General features: G+C 39.9%; 1 protein-coding gene across 1 annotated transcript in view; it reads right to left on the bottom strand.

Annotated features, from left to right (window-relative positions):
- The window catches only part of tenm1 (teneurin transmembrane protein 1), a 207729-nt gene that overhangs the window by 40957 nt on the left and 144568 nt on the right, over positions 1-22204 (bottom strand). The window contains exon 22 of the mRNA XM_034121218.1: positions 17462-17694. Within this exon, the coding sequence (XP_033977109.1) occupies positions 17462-17694 (233 nt within the window). The remainder of the gene's footprint in view (positions 1-17461; positions 17695-22204) is intronic.

Raw genomic sequence — 22204 nt, forward strand, 5'->3', positions numbered from 1 at the left:
TATAATGAGGTTGTGTGTGCACCATTTTAAGGAGTGTGTCTGTGTGATTTCACACCTGTGTTAGAAAAAGTCACGACTATTATGATACCACATGGGGATCCTGTATATATATATATATATATATGTATAGATACAGTATATACACTGCATCAAACGCTGCTCTGTTATCTGTGACATGCACATCTATGAACTGCAGTGTTGTAGCACAAGAGCTTCTTTTATTTTCCTCAATCAAAAACGAATCATCAATCAATACGAGATAACACCACAAACAGGGACGGGCGTGTGTTTCTGGAGGATCTTTGGTAAGCACTAATAATTCATGCTTCTTGTAATTAATTATTCATTAAAGCCCCACAGAACAGACAGTGACTTAGTAATTAAGTCTGAATCAGACACTGTTGCTCATCTAATTATCAACCACTATAAGTTTGTTAACATATTAACCCGCATTAATTAATTATTGATAGCTGTCGGGTTTTTTTTAGCCGTTAGTTCTCGACTTCACAATCATGGCAAGGCGAGACATCCAGAACTGGCAGGAGATTTTGAAATAGTTGCATCCTGATTTTGGGGTGTTTTTTTTTTTTTTTAGGGTGGAGAAAATATGCGACTTGGAAGTAATTGCCTTGTTTGATAGCAACATAGAGATCCAAAGCAATCACAGAGGCAGCAGACAAACTCAATTATAAAAGGAATTGAAATGCTTTGGACTAGAAAGCTTCATGCAAGGTTGATGGGTTTGGATCAGAGCGGAGCGTCTGCAGATTACGTCGCACTGTTTAGAACATCAAACAAACACAAGGAGGTCTATCAATAGAGGCTCTTTTTTTTTACCAAGCCCTGCATTGGAAGAGAAGGAAAGGGGATCAGATGGTAGGAAACACAAGGGGAACTAAACTACTATCGATGCAAATCTCCTCACGCAGCCTCCACCCATACAAACATCCCAGCATACCATACAAAGACTCAACAGGAGGTAACTTCACTACAGTCTTCATCATTTAGATAATTGTCAGATTTGAGATTTGTTTGCCTTGAAAGGAGTTCTGACCACTGTTCTCTTGGAGGTGATAATGGTCCACAGGTGCAAACATTTACTCGCTCTGTTTCCCCCTCCTCCCCTTCCCCACCCTCACACAGGCATGTTCAACGGGCCTGCCAAGCTGAACTGGGCCTGCCACCATCACTCCACTTATTCATCTTTGCCATGCATTTCAGAGAGTAAAGGTAGAAACAACCAGATGGGCACGAGTTCACTATTCTCCCCCTCATCACAGCCCCCCTCACATCCCAGGCAGAGACAGAGGCTTCCAAGAGAATGTCCGTGCGTGTGTGTTGGGAATTCACCTCCAGTAAATGCAATTTTTTCCCTCCACAGTGGCGAGGCTCCACTCCTCCTGACAGCGTGCCAGGTTCCCAGTGGAGGCTGACAGGCCGGCTGCCAGCAGTGGCCATCTCCACCAGTTAAAGTGACATGGGTGTCACATTTCCCATGATGGCGGCGATGTAGCCAACCTGACATACCTTTAACAATGTAGCCATAACTAACTCTGTGTCCCTACAGGGAGAAGCAGATTAGTTCCAGGGACCAACAGGCTGTCAATCAAACGCGAGCATGCCCGGGCACACTGACTCGTAGCGACGTTGCAACTTTGATGCACAGGCTCAGCCTTTGGCCTTAAGCCCGCATCTGTTATTGACTCAGGGCTTCATTACACACACAGTGAGCTTCAGTAATCTCTCTGAAGCTACCCTACACACTCCGACTACAAACAAGGTAGCTGTCAGTCTGCATAGTGTTCTACATAATACATTACTTGAATAGCCGGCGTTTTACAGGTAGAGCCTCGTTTTAAGTCAGCATAAATTTGCCTCTACTAAGCCCACTGACTATATTTTCTTAGCAAATCTTGGCAGCAGGCTGACGATTTCCTCCCAGAATATCTAAGCGTCCTCCTATGACCCAAGGTGATTAGGATGTAGTACAGCTCCTTTTTGAGATGGATCCCTGTTTTTCCTAGTTGCCCCAGACACGTCTTATCCATTTATCAGGACAATGAAAATCCAGCCACATGACATTGCATGACATTGGGCTCAATTCAGTGATCAATCTAGCACTGCCTTCAGGCTGTCACTTCTTGTGTTATTAATAATATAGTTGTTTCGGCTCAAAATGTTTGAATAATGTCTGGTCTATGTCAAATAAAATGCAGCGGTTGACATTGGCAAGACTATGTTTAGTCATCTTGAGCCAGAAAAAAACACGCGAAAAGTTTGGTTATACATCAAGTATGAGTTGAGTGCCAGAAAGCAGCACTAGATCACTGCATTGAGCCCAATGTCATATGGCTTGAACTATATATAAGTAATAGATCATCTTTTCATAACCATATGCAACAGGTAGAAATATCAAGTTGCCTTTATTTTACCAGGAAATTGATTGTTTTTCCAAATCATTATCAAAAACCACAGGTACAAGGTTTTAGAGACTTGATCGATTTCAACTAATCCTTTGAAATAATATTTAGTGCTGTGACAGAATATGAACACAGCACAACAACAACACAACATCTGATTAGTCTGCACTGTAGGTCAAGAGAAAGTCCAGTCTATTTATTTTGATCATTTTCAGCTACTATTTTGAGTTTTGCTGAATGTGGTTTTGTTGTGTCCCTGTCCCTTAAGAAGCAGCTGTCTTATATTTCAGACTTGATACAAAAAAACTAAAAACATTTGTACCAATTCTGAAAAAAATAGGATTACATAGAAGTAGTGTGACCTTGTTATAGAGCTGAAAAGAACTTTTACAGAGCTTTCCCACAAAAAAACCCAACAGAAGATTCAATTTCATTTTCTGCGGACAGAGTAGCTGCACTCCCCTGGCCAGCTGTGTTTCTATCCAATTTTGAACCCAAATGTCATCAAATTGAACTCCACTCACATTTTTTGAAGGTATGAGGACAATCATTTTACCATATGATTTGTGAGAAGCACAACAATTGATGTATAACCCTGTAAGAGTTACAAAACTATGTCAGTTAACGAGTTAGACATGTAGAATATGAAGGTGTACTCTGAAGCTATGTAGCTTGCCGCTTTGCTAATAAATATTGCAAATTCAGCATGGTGTTAAAAAGATTATGTTTTTATATGTTATTTTCTCAGAGAGTTGTTAGTGTGGCTTTGCATTTCCCTTAGAACAAGAGAACAATCTGGTTTACAATGTCCCCCAAAAAAGACATGAAAAATATTAAAGAGGCCATATTCTTAAAAATGTTTGTGAATGTTACATAGTGATGTCACCATGTTAGGGAAGTAAACAAAGGAGTCCAATGGAGGCATTTTGGGCAGGGGGGGAGTGCGAGGGAACTTTGGGATTTTAGCCTTTGGGATTGACAGCCTCAGCATCATCAGCTATGCCAACACATTTTGGCAGCCAAATTCAAAATATAAGAAAACCATCATTTAATGTGTGTTTAGAGAATACGACACTTGTGTCAGTATTATAGATACAGTAACTTCACACATTCAAGAGCATGCATTGACAGAGCATTTTAAATAAACGGAGTGTACAGTATGCAATCTTTACCAAAACGGACTCCCTGTGACAATGCAATGCAGTCGAATAGGTTACCTATAGTAGTGAAGTCAAATGATTGCAGTTCTGTCAGGAGCTCTTACATCACATACTGCAGATGGTTTGGCTGTGACAGAGTCAGCAGTAAATATGCAAACAGGACATCGGCCACGTCTCTGCAATTCTTTCTCCAATCACGTAAAAATTGCTCACTGCCTGGACAAGTCCTGGATGTACCTGCGTGCTGTTTGCTGTGCTTGATGCTTTTTTGACTCTGCCCTGTGGGTCTTGCCACTGGCAGCTATATTCTCAGCATTAGTGTTGGAAGAAAATGAATCTCTGGCACAACTTCTCATTGTGGCTGCTCGGTGATGCATGTCTGTCGCACAAAACAATTGCACATTGCCTAATTATCATGGATGCTGCAGCGAGAAAACAAGCTGTGGTAGAAATAGCATGACCCAATGGCGTCGCTCTAATTTGCATTATCATAGAGTATGCTGCTGTTTGCCTTGCTGTGTGATTAATTCATGTGTGTATCATTAATGCAGGAATGTCCAGGGGCAAAGACAAAAGCTCGGTCAATGTGAAATGAAATACAGGCGCAGGCTGTTAAAAATTGCGCGCACATATGAAAAAACAACAACTGTGTGACTTATCTGATGCCCTTGTTTTGCGAGGCAGTGCTCTGTTTAAACCAACAGAAACAATGATAGTTGACCCTCTGAGAGAGAAGGCAGCCACAGGGCCAGTTTAATATGCAGATGAGGTGTGGGACTGCTACACACTGCAGGATTTAGATGCAAAACAGTTCTCTTTCTCACTCTATCTTATCTACATTCACTGTGTTGTCCTTTTCCTCCTATATTCTCTATTTCCCTCCTTCATTTTCACATTATTTTGTTGCACTCCCTTTCTCCGCTCACTCTCTATCAGAGCACTCTCATTTTCTCTATCAATTTAATCTGCTCTCCCTCCCTCTCTCCCTTTCTCACAATCATTCTGTGCTAAACGCTGTGGGAGCCAGAGGTAGAATAACAATGGCGCATTCATTCCAAAAGTTATAACACAGAGCAGCTGGCATCGTGGATACACAGCCCTAGGAGATCTTCCAACTTCACTGCAGCAGCCAGCGAATACATTTGGGGAAGTGGCAGATTCCAGAGAAAGTGAAATGCAGGCTGTGGTGATTAGAACTGTGCAATTGCAGGACACCACCACTCATAGGTCTCCACTGCTGGAGTGGAGGCAGGGGACCGGTGTTTGCTGAGTTAATGGTTTGAGTACGGGCATGCTGACAGCATTCAATGCTTGATTCACACTGATGAAACAAAACTGAGAAACGCTCCCCTGCACACGGCCATGATTCCAGCCATTTCTGTAAATGAGACCGGCGTGCAATGTGTGAAGATATTCATCCGCCTAAGCTGCTTAAATGTCAACCGCCGGCCAAGACAGATACAGTTCAGCATGAAGCCTGGCTGTTGTGGTCTGAGGTTGGTGGCCAAGCGAGTGATTTTGCCACGTGAAGCGTATTTATTTACCCCTGGCTGAGACTCCCTTTTTTCCATAACTCCCTAGCTGTTCAACATGCTAATAACCGCAGCCGGTTTAAACCCCGCTGCTTCATTCTGCGACCCGGGCCCTGCTATCTCGCCTCCGATGGCATGCCTCGCAGCTGCAGAGCAGAGTGAGATGGGGACAAATGTGTTGTGTTGGGTCTGTGTGAGGGAAAAGAGAGACGGGGAGAAAGAGAGTGTAAGAAAGAGGAGGAGGAGAGAAAAGAGGGGGAGAGGAAGGCAGGCGGGGGCAAGGGGGAGGAATGTGGTGGCAGCATGTCAGCTTCTGATAAGGGCATTAGTCTGCCCCCTGTGGGTCGGAGGGAGAGACTGACACAAGCACTCACACTGCCATGTGCACACTTCTCTCTGTGGATATCAGCTTTACTGTGTTGGACTCGTCAACAAATAACAGATAAGACCTGCACATGGCAAACAAGACAACTCTAAGTCACTGGAGTCTGAACTCTTCTGTCCAAACATTCACTTGAAACACTGACGCGGTTATTTTTACATACACGCAACTATTATTTACGGAAAGTACCCGTTCTTGTTGTGAACAGAAGGAACTCGTAGAAGTGAGCCAAGGCTGTTGTGTCCTTGGGGAGCGACGCCTCTTTCATGTCAGACATAGGATCCATCCTAAATGGAGCAAGGCCTTTTATTTACCGAGCTAATTGACTGCAGTAAGGCATGTGGAGCCAACTCTAAACAATGCCCTAGATCTTGTATTCATAAGTGACTGTTTGAAGGACAGAAGATAATCCCTGTAGTTTACACTATGGAGAGACAAGACATTTGGCAATGTGCTGCAACATCGCTGGCTGAATAAAAATTATGGATTACTATTCAACAACTGTTTGGTGTGGTTTACCGATATTGTGTGTTGCAGCGGGCTTACTGCTGAAAGGAAAAGGGACATTGAGGTTTGAAAAAAGAAAAAGAAAGGAAGGCTCTAATTTGGAACTACAGAAGAAGCTCACCAAAGGACATGAGACAAGATCAATGGCTTCAAAAAATAAAACGAAGTAACCCGACAGATATTTCTCTGTGAAGTCTACCACTCATTATCATTGGTAAGAGGGTGAGGGGAGGAGGGGGAGTGTGGGCCTTGGCAGATGGATGACAGGGAGCTAGGGGGCAGAAATCTCCAGGGCCTTTGTAAGAGCTGGTTTTTTTCGAAGCACAATGGCCACGGAAGAGTCTGTGAAGTGCAGCGAGTCAAAGAGTATAAAATACCTGAGCGGGCGTGAACAGGAGGAGTCTTGGGACAGAATATTCTATTACTGTACAAAGACAGAGATAGAGCGTATTCTGAGGTAGAAGGGGGCACGCAGCCTGAGAATAACAGTCTTCAGATCATCTGTCAGATTGAAGCAGGAATCAGCTCCAATCTGCTTTTTCTCTTATCATCTCCCTTTGCTTTTCATCATCCTTTCCCTCTCTTATCGATATGAACTCAGGAAGTTAGGGGTAATAAAAAGTTCTGCTATGAAGTGTTAGAACCGATTTGTGTTTAAACATCTGGTGGCATTTGAAGAACGGGGACACTTGTGCGCTGTATTTACTCTGCTTCATATCGACTGGCTTCCGACGTCAGACTGCATCGCGCGCACACGCTGAGGGTGACAGACAGAAGAGGCCTGCAGGACTGTGGGTGTAGCTTGATTGACAGCTCCACCGCTAAATCTCCCGTGCGACCTGGGGACTAAGAGGTGGCCAGGTGTGTGGGTGTGATTGGTGAGGACAGCGAGCAGATTATTACTTCTTCCTGGCTGCACAAGCTGTTTGTGCAGAGGTAGCCCACACAAGCCCAATCTACTGCCATTAAAGCCTTCCCAGCCTTCAATACATAAAATCCATATAATGACCTCAAGCAGAACGATCCGCCAAACATATCATTATTATAACTTGTCATTCAGCTGAAGCCTTTATCCAACAAAGCATAGATATGGAGGAAAATTATGTTTTGCGCAAGGACACTTGTTGTTTGAAAATGATTGAGATGAAATCACTGACCCTGATTGATTAAAGGTCCATTTATCTCCTGAGCCACATACATGTAAACATGATTTTGTTCCATTGTTCACCTCCTGTGATTGCTCTGGACGCAAGATTGATTGCATCTCTGGTGAGTTCAGTGACACGTGGCAAACAGAGCTACAGACTTCATGTTTTTATTCAGTCTAAGTGGTTGAAAAGTAGTTAAATTATGATTAATAGTAATTATCACCAACTCATACCATAACTCATTACCCAATCCATTGACATCCGCATGACATTGATGGATGATAGGTGATATTGTTTTCTCCTCCTCTCATTTATATTCACTAGCATTATCATCAGATATTTACAGAATATATACTGATTTGTCTGGTCCAGATATCACAGAGGATGTCATTTACAGGTACACAAACACGCAATGCAGCAAGTGTGACGTCCGTCTGTGCTTTTCCGACGACAGGAACTGTTTTTGGGGAATACCATTGCATTACTATTTAATAAATGACTATTCATAACAAATATGACTGATGTGTGATTATTATTCATGCTATATACTGATATAGGGCTAAGTAAGCAATCAATCCTGCAAATCAACCCTTAGTTGTTCAATATATTTATTCAGACAATGTGAGTAGAAATACAGAAATTCTACTCCCACCTAAGGCCAACGTTGCAATATTACAACATTTCCCTAAAAACTTACCAAAACGTAAATAAATTGAGAACTCTTTCATTTCTGCTCCAGAGGCTCCCTACAACAACATCTGAAAGGTCAACAAAAAAAAAATCTAATGTTTTTTTATATTTGGGCTTTACAGGGTTAAACATGTAAAAATGGTCCTTCCAGAATAATCTTGCCAATTTCATGTTTTTCACGGGTGAAACAGGAAAATGAAGAAATGCCAGGGGCAAGATTTATTTTGTTGTAGTTGTCTTTGTATTTTGTATGCCAGGGTCACTAGTGTTTGTTGTAATACTAATTTCAGCCACAAGGGGCACAAGTGCACCACTACCACATTTTCTAAATATGACTAACGGAATCAAAGTGAATGACATGGCAGTATTGTTAATCACTAACTAACAAACCTACATATCTGGCTCTCATGGTTTTTATTTAATAAAAAGCTTAAAATAATTATATCCAGAAAACACTAAAGAATATATTTAAGACATATGTTTATGTTGCAGCATATACAGGAACAAGATAGTGTTCTTAATCCGTGTATCTACGGTCCATTTGTTTTTCTTTATTAAACAAGTAAACGGAAGAGCGTCTGAGAGGCGTTTTTGCTTTTTGCTTTTTACCTTACTAAATGGTCTAATGGTCATTGGAGCGAGGGGCGGGGCGAAACTCACGGAAGTGATTTCAAAACAAAAGCACTCGTGTGCTTGGAACGGTGATAATATTATAAACATATACTGTATAAACAAGGTGAATTTAGCGATCACAACGAAAACAGCCAAGACACATATTGAGCCCAGAAAATGAATGTTATTACGGGCTGTAAATATAATAAGCTTATGTCTGAAATGGACAACATTGTTAGGGGATTTAAACTATGCAGCAATTCTGCACTGCGGTCAACTCAGCCGTCTCTAGAGTTTGTTATTCTTTTTTCTGTCCTTAGTTCTTCTTGAGATTGACACTGTTGGACTCAGTACTAGTGAAACAACTCCCACAAGTACTATGAAGTACTTTTACTGTGTACTTTTTGAGTAATCCTCTGTCAATGTCCCCTCCTGAGTACAAGAATGCATGTTCCTTTGCTATTTTGAATAAGCGTTAAAACACCTTTCTTCATGAGACTGATATTGTTGGACAGAGTATTTTAAGAGGATATGACATGATATCAGCACTACTTCCAGTCAGTACTCCAGCAGCAGCATTTTTACCCCTTGGAAAGTCTTCAGAGTCTGGCCTGGATAGCTGGTCACAACTATCCTTCAGCAAAGTGACAAACCCTTGTGACTCTTGTTGGCCTCTTATGACAATGCTGTCTTTTAAATATGATTATTTCTCTGCTCATATCATGTCTTCCATCCTCTTAAAATACTCTGTCCAACAATATCAGTCTCAGGAAGAAATGTTTTTTAATGCTTATTAAAAGAAAAACATGCATTTGAATTGCCTTGTGTTGAAAGGTGCTATATAAATAAACTTGCCTTGCCTTGCCTTGCATTCTTGTACTCAGGAGGGGACATTGCCAGAGGATTACTGGAAAAGTACACAGTAAGTACTTCATATACTTGTGGGGGTAGTTTCACTAGTACTGAGTCCAACAGGATCAATCTCACGAAGAACTAATGGCAACAAAAAATAATTCCCTCATCAAACTTAGCAGAAGTGGCTTGATTTTGTTCTCAGCAGGGGACTTTGACAGAGTATTTCTCAAAGAATACACAGTAAAAGTACTTCAATGTATAGTAGTAGGCTAACTAATACAAAGTCAAACAGTAACAATTTCATTAAGAACTAATGATAAAACTAGTACCGAGTCCAAGAGTGTCAGTTTTATTAAGAACTTGTGGTAAAGAATATTTGTATCACTCATTGAATATAGCAGGGAAAAAAATGAAGAGCTGCTGATTTGAAAAAACAAACGCGAGAGACGGCTGAGTTGACCGCAGAATCGCTGTAGTTTAAATCTCCTTACAATGTTGTCCATTTTAGACATAGGCTTATTATATTTACAGCCCTTAATAACATTCGTTTTCTGGGCTCAAAATGTGTCTTGGCCGTTTTCGTTGTGATCGCTAAATTCCCCTTGTTTCCCCTTGTTTATAATATTATCACCGTTCCAAGCACACGAGTGCTTTTGTTTTGAAATCACTTCCGTGACTTTCGCCCCGCCCCCCGCCCCAATGACCATTAGACCATTTAGTAAGGTAAAAAGCAAAAAGGAGAAAGGCCTCTCAGACGCTCTTCCGTTTACTTGTTTAATAAAGAAAGACAAATGGACGGTAGATACACGGATTGTTCTTCTACTGTAACTGGGATAAAGGAGACCATGGAAACAGAGAGACATAACAGAATGTTCTTTAAAAAATCAAAAACTTTATTAAATGTAATCCTACCGGTAATTTGCTAAATATGAACATGTATGGTACCAATTGGCCATATTACAAACATTGATTAAGGCGATAAATAATATAAACATAAACATTACAATGTGTAAGTTGCATCAAAGTGTTTTATATTATTATCCCCAATGAATTCATATATATTTGAAGTTGCAGTATTAGTGTCGTCAGGTAAAGAGTCACGTTCGTTTGTAATTTAAACCATTACAAATCCGTACAAAATGATTTAATGCACTGTATGTTAAAAAAATATCTAAATAATGAAGTACAGCTGAATGAAATAGTATTCATGTCTTGACAGTTTAGCCATGTTGGTGTCAGTTTCCAAACTGTTGCACTATGTGTAGACATACTGCCTATCTACATTTTGCTAGTTCAGACGAGTGCAAAGAAGGAAAACAAAAGCCTCCCTAGCCCCATATTCTATATTCTCTGTGGGTGACAGTGCTTTATTGATGAAGGAAGTCACAAAGATCCAGTGAGACTTGTTCTGGCTAAAAGGCAGGGGTGTAGAAGGGAAATTAAAATGTAGTACTGCGGCAAAGACACATTGCTGGAATCCACTTCTGTCAGCTAATAACTAAGGGTACAGTGATGAACCGCTTTAAATCGACACTCTGGGCTTAATGTCTCAAATATATGTGCAATGATTCAAATAGCTTGAACTGGGCTTAAGCTGGAAGGGAATCAAAGCTGAATCTGCAGATTTCTCTCTTTTAGAGAAGCTTAATACGACAGGCAGATTTTGGTTGTAGTTTAGCGCCTACAAGTGCCATATTCTTCTGTAAGTCAAAGTAAGCCATTCTTACCCTGTTAGTCAGGCTGTTAATGTTATTTTAATAAAAAAGGTCAAGTGAAATTAGTCCTGCATTTCTATTTTATGGCCAGCTATTACCCATTTGTTAACACAGTTTCCTCAAATTACATCAACAAACATCATCCTTCTAGATTGCAATGGTGCAAGTCTTGGTCATTTTGTATGAGGAAGAGTGTATTGCGCTGCTGCGGGAAGTTATGCTTGTTAAAGTGGGGGGAAGTTGGCAGAACTGTGTGGGTGTGTAGACACTGCTTGACTGACATCTCCCTGACTAGGGATTGGTATCGTTAAGGTTTTAACGGTACTACTACTTTTATGGATACCGCTTATCAATCCGGTCTTTTAACGGTACTCTTAACGGTTCTTTTGGAAGAAAAAAACAAGGTAAACTAACTAAACAAATTGTGAACAAAATTAACATTGCTTTTTATTTAAATTAAATAAATAATATTTCACATCAAAAGAAACAACAGTGTTTTAACAAATCGTATTAAATAATGTGATGACAGAACTGTAAACAGAATAGCTGACACTTTAACAAAATGAATAACTCAGTTACCTCTAATCATTAACCCATGTTTGTATAATTGAGTTAACTCCGTGTGTTGCTGCTAGCATACATAATACCTGACGTGGAAACGCTACTCGTGGATGGGGCTACAGAGCTACCAGAAAGACCGTCGAACCCGGTGCATTTCTCCGTCTGAATGTGGTGCACTTTTGCTAAATGTTTAGACAAATTGCTCGTGTTACTGCCCTTACATGCTAAACTCTTATTGGACTTTTGGCAACGAGCATTGTCCACATCGAGACGGGTAAAGTTTAACCACACCTTGGAGCGCGTTCTCTCTGCCATCTCCGGCGTGTGTGTGTTGGAAAAGATCGAAAATCCCCAAAAAAATCATAAACGCATTTTGCAGTCTTTTTGCGTATTAGAAACGGAGTTGGCGACACTAAAACTGCAATATAATGTTTGTGTAGCATAATACATATGACATGTTTTAGATGTCTTCAGTAACGATAAAAAGACCGATAACGTCGGAGCTTAACGGTACCATGGTCTTTAATAATTCAGCCCCAGGGCCCCTTTAATACCGGGGCTCGGTACCCATCCCTATCCCTGACTGTCATGTTACCTTTTTAGCATCAACTGTAATGGGTCAAATGATATCCTAACGGTATATGCAGATTTGTGACCTCAAGTATACTTCGCTGTGTGAACTGACAACATAGCGTTTTACTATTTACATTTTAATACAGGCACGATATGTCAAATTTGTTTGTTTTTTTAGGCACTACCATAAAAAGATGAAGTGCCAAGTCAGATATACTGTAGCGTAGCTTTTAGAAAAAAGTTTCTGTAACTACGAAGAAAAAAGGTGTGATAGTTGGAAAAATATTCATTTGTGAGTGGATTTTAGAATGATTTCTTCATGTTGAAAAATGTTGAGTCACAGCAGTATGTTGAAGCAAACGTAGGGAGGATGCGCCATCATTTCAATACAGAAAGCATCTTATGGGATTATATTGTCCAGAAAGTGACAGGGCCACAGTGAGCCTTCAGCAGCAACAGTTCATTTTGGAGTCAAATCAAGATTGCAGAGCAGCTGGTCAGAAACTCTGTCTTTACCTCAAGAATTCTGGGACATTTCTCACATAAAATGGGTTTCCGGTGCACAGCGGAACTTTGTTTTCCCAAGCAGAACTCCTCAAAGGGGCTTTGAACATTTTAGATCAGCCACTCCAGGAACTCAGCATGGTTTCTTTGCTTGTTCCAAAATCTTTGGAGTGCAGCAGGCCCTCTTCGCCTGTATGTCAGGTTTAAACACCTCCAGCTTCCTCTGAAAATCATGTGCCACAGACACGAGGTCACAGTCACGTTCTTCCCTGAAGCTTGACCTTAAAGTCCTCGAGTTGAGGTGTCATATCCGTCAGAAATGCAGCAACAACCCTTTTCTTTTCATTTTACAGGGAACACATTTTGACTCTGCATTTTTGAAGCTCTGTGAGAGTGGGCCAAAAAAAGCTCCCTGTCTCTGCTGAGCCTCCTGACATTGTTGTGGGGTAGAGAAATCATCAAAAGTTGCGCCGACCTTTGTCAGAAATGTGTCTCATCACAGAGTTTTCATGACTTCTGAGTATATTTCCCCCAGAGGCGCACACAGAAACATGATGCAGTGATATATCAAACCGTGGTAGTGAGTTTTATAAGCGTTGCACCACTCTCTCTCTCTGTCATAAAGGTGCTCCGTACATGCTGATTCATCCGTGACAAGTGAGATGAATTGTTCCTTTTTTATGCCATCACAAAGTTGCTGAAGCAAATCTTTAGCAAGGATCTCTTGTGCGTCTTGAAGCAGAGAAACCTGAGAGAGGTATCTGATTTATTTTCTCTTGCATTTCATCTATTTTGCTTTCCCTTCTGGCATCACGTCAGTCACGTACTATTTTATTAGTTCAGTGTCCAAAAAGGGCTCATTGTGTTTGCCCAGGACTCAGGCTTCTCTCAGTTAAGCCTCCATTGCTCTTGCTTTATCATTTTTTTTTACACTTATTCTGCTATGGGAATGATATGGCGACGTCAACTGGTTTCAGCTTACCTCCGTTTTGGAAGATTGAGTTGTTCAAGATGTGCGTGTAACTGCACTTCATTGTTGCTACTGCTTGATTCTAAAGAAAGCATACTGGCCACGTGCGTCCCTCGAGGGGAACAAAAAAGTATTTTCCTCTGTCTTCTCATCCTTAAACGGACACATTTTTGCTGTCAACCTTTCTTTTCTCCTGTATTGGCTAGATTGAACATGCCATTCTACCTTTTCAACCGGAGCTTCTTACATGTGATCTGACAACAATCCTGCTCACCGTGGCGACTAGCAAACGGATGAATGATGACAGGTGAGCTGATGTGATGTGAGCGTCACTCAGAAGCTGTAGGGATCAGATTCCAATTCATGTGAAATCAAGCGCACTGCAGCTAATACAAGGGGGTTATTTGATATTTTTTCTCCAGTTCTTGTCAAAACACGGGTCAAAACACGGGATGCTTTGGGACATCATGACTATGGGAAATTGCAGTAATCCAGCCTTGAACTAACAAATGAATAGGCTAGTTTTTCTGGAACATTTGAAGGCAGGATTTGCCTGATTTCTGGGATGTTATGTAAATGAAATGATGCATTCAATCAAAATCTGTTTTAGATGGGAAATACCATGAAAAAAGATAAGTCAAGATTCTTGACAGTGTTCCTTGAGTTTGTTCAGAAATGGCCTGGAATCAAATCTATTTCTGTCTGGATGTGGACTGGAGTCAGACTATTGAGTCTTTTTGGTAATTGTAAGAATAGCACAGGTGCAACTAATCAAACTAATGATGGCTTCATTCCATAACAGCGTCCCAGTAAATAATGCGAGTGAGCCAGCGTCCTGAAACTGGAACACCTGATTGGACTGCTGCCACATTTACAAGTTTACACCTGTGTTTTTCCTGCTGTGTCTTGGCAAAATGTCTACTGTTGGAAAGCTTTCGCAGTGTTTTGGCACGTAACGCAGACTGTTTCCTTTTGTAAACAGCCATTTTGGAACAATTATTATTATTATTATTAAGGTAAATCACATAAACAAAGTAATTGCCTTCAACCAATGATGATAATCACTTCAATTGGATGACTAAAGAGTGGGAACATTAGCGTTGGATGGTTTAATCAATTCATATTTTAAATAATGCTGGTGGCAGGGCACAACCAGCGTGAATCCATCAATCTGTGCTCGCTGATGTCGACACTGCTGGTGGGGATGTGGGGGGTTGTTTTTGTGTAACAGCGCAGTAGGTCCTTTAAACTAATTAAGCATCATTTTTAATGCCCGAGCATATTTGAATATATGAGGGCTTACAGTGAAAGTGCCATTTCACACGTTTTATGAGAACTGACGATTTTAATGATTGTCTCTTTAGCCAAAACATAACACAGGAATCATTCATAACATAAAAATGTGTGCAGGGATTACGCTTCAGAAAACTGATGTCCTATATAAACATATTTGCATTTTAAAAGGGAAAGAAAAGTCAGCATTATAATTTTGTGAATAAATCTAATCACAATGGAGTGGTACTGCAATTATCTTTTGTCTGAGAAAATAAAACAATAGTTCACTCTGCCTGTTATCCGAAAATTAATAATGTACACACAATTAAAATGTGGGGAGTCAGTTCAGAATTTAATAATTTTTCTGAACAAGGGCATCTACAGGTTTTCTAATGTATAATAAAACAGCAACCAGCCTGTGGCGGCCGCCCCCGGGCATGTTAAAGTTGAATTGTTTCAGCTCTTTTGTTAACATCCTGATACACAGGCACTTGTTTAGGCCCACTTTTTTTTTTCCTAGATTGAGTGCATGCATTAGGTAAATTCAGTTGAGGTGTTGATGTAAAGAGCTCACAACTTCCTGTCAGTGTCCTGTATCCGATCTTCTTCTAGCTAAAGACTGAGCAGCTGCAGAAGAGGGGCCGGGATAATTGGACTGCACCATTCTGCTGAAGCGCCACACCTTTTTAAGAAGAACAATGTCTTCTCTCCCCTGCAATTTACTATCCACTGGCCAGTGTAGCATTTATAATCCTGCAGTAAGGAGATAAAGGCACATGTACACACTTTGCTATTAGTCTTTGCCAGTTCTGTGGGCTTGTTTCAGTTCTATTAATAGTGCATTCAGTATTGTTTTTTTCTTACTCAGATTTTTGGTGTATTTATATCATTAATGGCAAATAATTAAGACATATTAGGGTCTACTTCAGGTTTCACATTTGCATTTCGAAATGCTTACATGCTTTAATTTTCAAAAAGGTATTTGTTAATGGATTATAGATGTCCTGACCTTTAACATATCACATACAATGTGTCAGAGCTCTAGCCAATAGAAGCCGCGTGTTACATAGTGATGTCACTATGTTAGGGAAGTAAACAAAGGAGTCCAATCAAGACGTATTCAGGCAGGGGGGGGAGTGTGTAAGAAACTCCCTTTGGAGGGGACTTTGGGATTTCAGCCTTTGCAGACCATTTACATACACAAAAACCTATATACTACACTACAGGACCCAAAAAGCACAACAGGGCCCTTTTAAAATAAAGATTTAGCCTAGGATTCACCAAGGCCTCGGTCCATTGCTACCTCTAAACCAGGGCTTCTCAAACTCCGGACCAAGGTCCGGATCCGGACCAAACTGCAAATCAATCCGGACCGAACCCTGTGTCCCATTATAAAAAAAAATTAAAGAATTCTGATTCTGATAAATTAATGTACATCATTGTGTACGCGCGTCTTGTGTCTGACGCATTGTGAGAATGAACGTGCATATATATTTACTTGTGTGCGCGAGCGTGACACGCATTGCAGACTGCAAGTTTACCTTGACTTTCTAATGCTTCTAATGCCTTTTTTGCCGAGGTTCAAGGCATTGGCTACAGACAAACAGTGCCACTTTCCTGGCATTGATCCGGACCAGTGACCTTGAATAAAGTTCACAAGTGGACCTTTAATAAAAAAGTTTGAGTACCCTTGCTCTAAACCATTAGAGTGGGCCCCTTGAAAAGCTGAACATCAAATTATATAAGGATAGAAACAAAGCATAACCACGACAACACAAGAAAATAAACAAGGGGTACATGTGGTATTTGGAAAAAAACAATGACAAAAAGGCTAATAAAAGGAATGTTACCTTAATATGCATAAAGAGAGCAACATAAATACTACAGAGCTGCTCACTAACTAATGGAGGCAGTGTATCTTTGCCAGAGAAGAATACACTGTGTTTCTTGGACTAAGTTATCCTAAATGTATTCTTTGGCTTAATACTAGTTCTGTGGAGTTTTATGCTTACACTGGTCCTTTACAGATGCAGATATGTCTTCTAGCAATATATATTTTATAACCAAGCATTCTGAAAACCAAGGACTGATGGATGTGCTAATGAAACCAATTTAAATATATCACAATATTGCCGTGTGACACAAAAAATAAATCACTCTCCCATGCGGATTTCCATTTTTCAAATACTTCCAGGAGAAAGATAGATCTGGGATTATCAAAGTGACTTTTGATGAGATGTGACAGCAGCTTGTGTGTGTCCCATGATGATTACAATACTGATTCTGAACATATTGCACTCTGCCAAGTAGGAAATGATGAGATGTGATGACATACATGCAGACTGCCTGCCTTTTTCTCATGAAATAAGGATAACAATACATTCAAAATGTATGTGGTCTGCGCTGCTTTCAGAGAAATAGTCACAGACCAAGTATCAGTAAATGCTGATCTGCTGGAGGGGTGATTCATGTAATTTAAGCTCACAGCGACAGTGTGTAATAGCTGTGAGCTGTCAGAGAAAGTGTATTTTTTTACAGTAGATGTATAGTGTCCTACCTCTGGGGTTATTGAGTGCAGCGTCAGCGGCCTTCCTGCCCTCTCCACAGTGGCTCTGATCAAAAGGTAGACACTGCTCCCCGGTGCCGGCCACCACCTCCAGGTTACGAGAGGGGTCTTTGGGCTGCCCCAGGTTCCTGACCCGGTACACTCTGCGGCTGCTCGTGTCCGACACGTAGAGAACCTCCCCCATCGGGTCCATGGCCAGGTAGTACTTATGAGCAGGGCTGGTGCTAGTTAGAGAAAGAGTAGGAGTTAATGGAGATAGATATTGCAGAACGCTGTGTTTATGCTGTATATTCAAAACTACACAGCTCTTACATTACACATAGATTGATTATATATCCCACACCTTGAATGTATTATTTTATAAATCATGATTTTTTAATATCATTATTTTATTTATTTATACATGTTCAAACAGTTTTTCAAATTTTTCAAAATGTTATAATTGTTTTTTAAATTGTTTTATAATAGTACTAGAGTAGTACTATTTGCTCTATTTTATTTATACACAGAAGCACATTTATTTGTTGTGTTAACCAACTTTGCAATAAACCTGATTCTGACTCTGATTAATTGAACATTTTTGAAAGTGCAGGTACATTTTCTAGTGGCATTCAAAAGAGCATTTAGTTTAGTTTTTACAAAAACATATTGTTTTCCGAGTGAATAACCCAAAGTGACACAGTTTAGGAAATAATAACAGCCATCCTTCATCATGACTAGACTACAACATCGATTGAACTAAAACATGTTTAGAGGCAATCAGGGCGTCCCAGTGAAATGCATTCGTACTCTGGCAGTAAATGTGTGCCTGTGCAGGAAGACTAATGTCCTGCAACAGATGCCCACAGAGATAATCTCATTTTCAGCATTTTGTATCAGGATGTTTGTTAAGAAAAAAAATGTAATAGGGCTATGAAGTATTCAGCCAAAGATTGATGTGTTCCTTGGATGTCCCTGCTAACTAATAATCCAATTCAGCAGAGCCAACCTGAGCCAATTTTAAACACACATTCAAAGTAATACACCAAAGATATCCAGCTATTTGTCACATTTTGTTTCAGTAGCAAAATACCTCCTAAAACTAGAGATGATATGGATTGTTTTCATTTGATCACAATTGATCATCTCACTTCATCAAGTTCATAACCTGTGTTGTATAACCACAATCATATGTCACTACTGCTACAAACAAACAATTATCTCTCCTTTAAGCCCCATATTCAACAACTGGTTGAACAATTTCTTTTATTTAAAGGCCAAAGAGAGACAACAGAGCTGCTGCAACCTTTATGTCTGTGTCAGACTATGGTTATGCATCTTTTACATGCCCATCTTACTTGGATAGTGTCTACCACGAGGCACTGAGGTTCATTTCCAATCTTAAACCCTTGTGCATCATTGCGCCTTGTATGCTCGGGTTGGAGTGTCTGCTCTGACCACTCATTACAAAACCATTGGCACATCCTTATCATAAGGCTATTCTTGGTGCTCTTCCATCTTATTTGCAGATCTACATCTGTCAGAAGGGGACCTATCGGCTTCGGGCGTTTAGTATTGGCCCTTAGTTGCGCTGCTCCATTTGCTTGGAACTCTGTACAGTTTTAAAGTGCTTCTTACTGGCTGTCTTGCAAAATAGATTTGTTTTTCCTGGTTCGATCAAATAAAAACAGTTCTGACTGATATGTTTTTTTTCAAGTGAAGCACATCAAAAAAACACACGCAATCTTGTTTTCCAGCTCTTAAACCACATACAAAATGTCCACAACAGTGACTGCATGTTTGGCTTTCTGGTTTTTAGTGTGCTGTCTTCTGGGTGTTTTTGGCGGATCTCTCAAGGTGCATACCGTCCTATTTTATCAGGAGTATTTGTTGCACTTATTTAGTCAATGAAAGCTATTTGGCTTCCAATTATCAGCCATTCATTTATCGGCTGTAGCACATAATAACATTAATGACCCAATATAAATCATGCATCTCTACCCAAACATCTCTAAAGCATCCTTTACAGAAGCAGCAGTAACCTTATAAAAGAGATAAATAGTGCCCCTCGATCTCAAAGCCTAATGTTGTTCTGGACCTTTTCTTCATTCCTCTTATACCCATAGAACAGAATGTATACTGCACTAATACGTAGCCCTAGTCAAGGTGAACATTAACTAATAACATTAGGTTGCATTTCTTTAAATCAGCCATAAAGCCTCATATTTTCTATTTAAAATGAAATCAGTTTAACTATATACTTAGATGACTCTCTTCCTGTGCTTTGCTGGAGAATAGTGATGTCATAACTTCAGCGAAGAAGTACAACTTTAATCTAATTTATAATGATTTTATTTTATTTGATAAGGATATAAAAGAGAACTTAATGTCAGAAGAAGTTCAGGGTAGAGTGTGCCTCTGTGTAACCCTCCTCTTTAGTATCAGTACAAAAGCAGCAGTGCTGTCGGGCAGTAAGCTACACTTGCTAACAGAAAGGCCTGGAAAATGCTGTCGTTTGAGGCAAGTGCTGGTCACATGTTGGTCAGCACAAATGAGTCCACATGTCAGGCAGAGAGTCGAGAGATGCATACTGAGAATGGGTTCTGTGTATGAGTTGGACGTGTTTCCGTTTGATTTTCACGTTTTATTATATGCACAGTGGTGGAAAGTAACTAAGAACATTGAGTCACGTATTTTACTTAAGTACTTTTGGACATAGTTGTACTTTACTTTCTGTTTAAAGCTACTTTATACTTCTACTCCACCACATTTAAAGGTCACCTATTATGGAAAATCAACTTTTTCCTGTCTTTTATACATAACCATGTGTCCCCTCTGTGTAAAAAGATTCTGAAAGTTTCAGGAAAAAAGATTTGCTCACTTTTTGTATTTATATAAAAACCTGTCTGAAAATGAGCTGATCAGATTCTGGCCACTTTATGATGTCATAACGATGTTTTGGCTTGTGTAACCATTAGCCAATCACCAACCAAGGTAACCCCCCCCCCACCTTATCACCTGAATCTCCTCCTAGAGCACCACTGTGTTCTTTCTAACCAAATATCTCTCAGAGGGGCGTGGGGAGTGGCTCCTTATTTTCATCTAAAGTAACAGACAGAGAATCAGCACTTTTGGAACAGAGCTGAAACAGAGGGGATTATGGGATGCTGCAATGATCTGTTTGGTATTTCGAGCCAAACACTTCAGAGACATGTTTTGTATATATCTGAGACATATAATATATTGAGGAAAAACAGTATAATAGGGGACCTTTAAGAGGCAAATATAGGTATTTTTACTTCACTATATTCATTTTAACACTCAGTTATAGTTACCTTGTACATATAAAAACACATGATATGCTGATATGGTATAATGCAGTACTTTACTACTAACAATATTCCAAGTATCTTAATTTGGTTCACATTGTCTAACTACAATATTAAAATAGTCTTACATGTATAAAACAGGATAAAAAATATAATAATAATATACTGCAAAAAGATCCATTCTGCATAACGAGTACTTCATATTTGAAATAAATGTAGCTGATAATACTTATGTACTTCTGAATCGGGTCTTTGTTAAGTACTTTATATTTTTTAACTTTAAGTACTATTCCATGCTAATACTTTTTTACTTTTACCAAGGTAACATTTGGCATTCAGCACTGTTACTGGAAGTGGAGTATTTTAAAACGCTGTATTTTCTTCTTTTACCTAGGTAAAGGACCTGATTACTTCTTCCAACACTGTATATGTGATAGTTGTAAAATGTTGACCCTAATGTATTTTATTTCGTACGGAACACGGCCCAGAAAAGCAATAGGAAAACTAAACTTGAAGAAACAGGGAGACAATAACAGGAAGAGTGGATACCATGCAACAAAAGGTCCAGAAGCACAATGAAACCCAGCAGTGTTCCTGTATTTAAGGTCGTCCTGAGCCAAATGAGGCACGTGGACACACAATTGTCCATTGTTCTAGCTGCTATTGTTAGGTTATGAGAGGTAAGTGTGGACAAAAGATTTCAGTGTGAGGCTCAACAATACCGTATGATGGGTGGAGGTCGCAGTACAGTTCTTTTCATAATGTGTTAATAAAACCTTCTTTTGTCCTGAGTGTAAGCCTGAGGCTTTAGAAAGCACACTATGAACAACTGACTTCATTTACCCTCCTATTGACCTGGAGCTGTATATGCTGTATACAGCAACTGTGTAGGAGGAGCAGCAACTCTATGGGCATGGAGCCGTGCGGTAAACACTCCACTCCTTCTGTACGTGTTGACTGCACTTCATTTATCACAGAATAAACACGTTGATATTGTGAGGTTATTGTGTGGTATGATTGAGACTAAGAGAAGGGCGTCCTTGGAAAAAAAAGAGCTTGCTCTCAATGGCCTCCTTTGTTTAAATATATGAGTGAAACTTGAACAAAGTGATAAGAAAAGAGAGCTTGAACTTTTCACTTTGTATCTAAGATCCAATAAATTACTTAGCAGTGTGCAATTCAATGTTTGGTCAAAATGTATGTATGATTTCAGAGTTTTTGCATATATCAGATTTTCTTTTCCGACTCATATTTCGCCGATGGCCAATTCTGATGTAGGCACATATTTTTTCCCGCCTACTTGCAGAGAGCATCAAGTTTCTCCAGAAGTGGAAATTAACATTCGCCCACTGGCAAATGCACACTTGAAACACCATGCTTTTCAAAATCTCAAAATGTACTGGGCAAAATAAGAACACTACTTAAA

The sequence above is a fragment of the Trematomus bernacchii genome, unplaced genomic scaffold (assembly GCF_902827165.1).
Source record: "Trematomus bernacchii unplaced genomic scaffold, fTreBer1.1, whole genome shotgun sequence".
NCBI classification, from domain to species: Eukaryota; Metazoa; Chordata; class Actinopteri; order Perciformes; family Nototheniidae; genus Trematomus; species Trematomus bernacchii.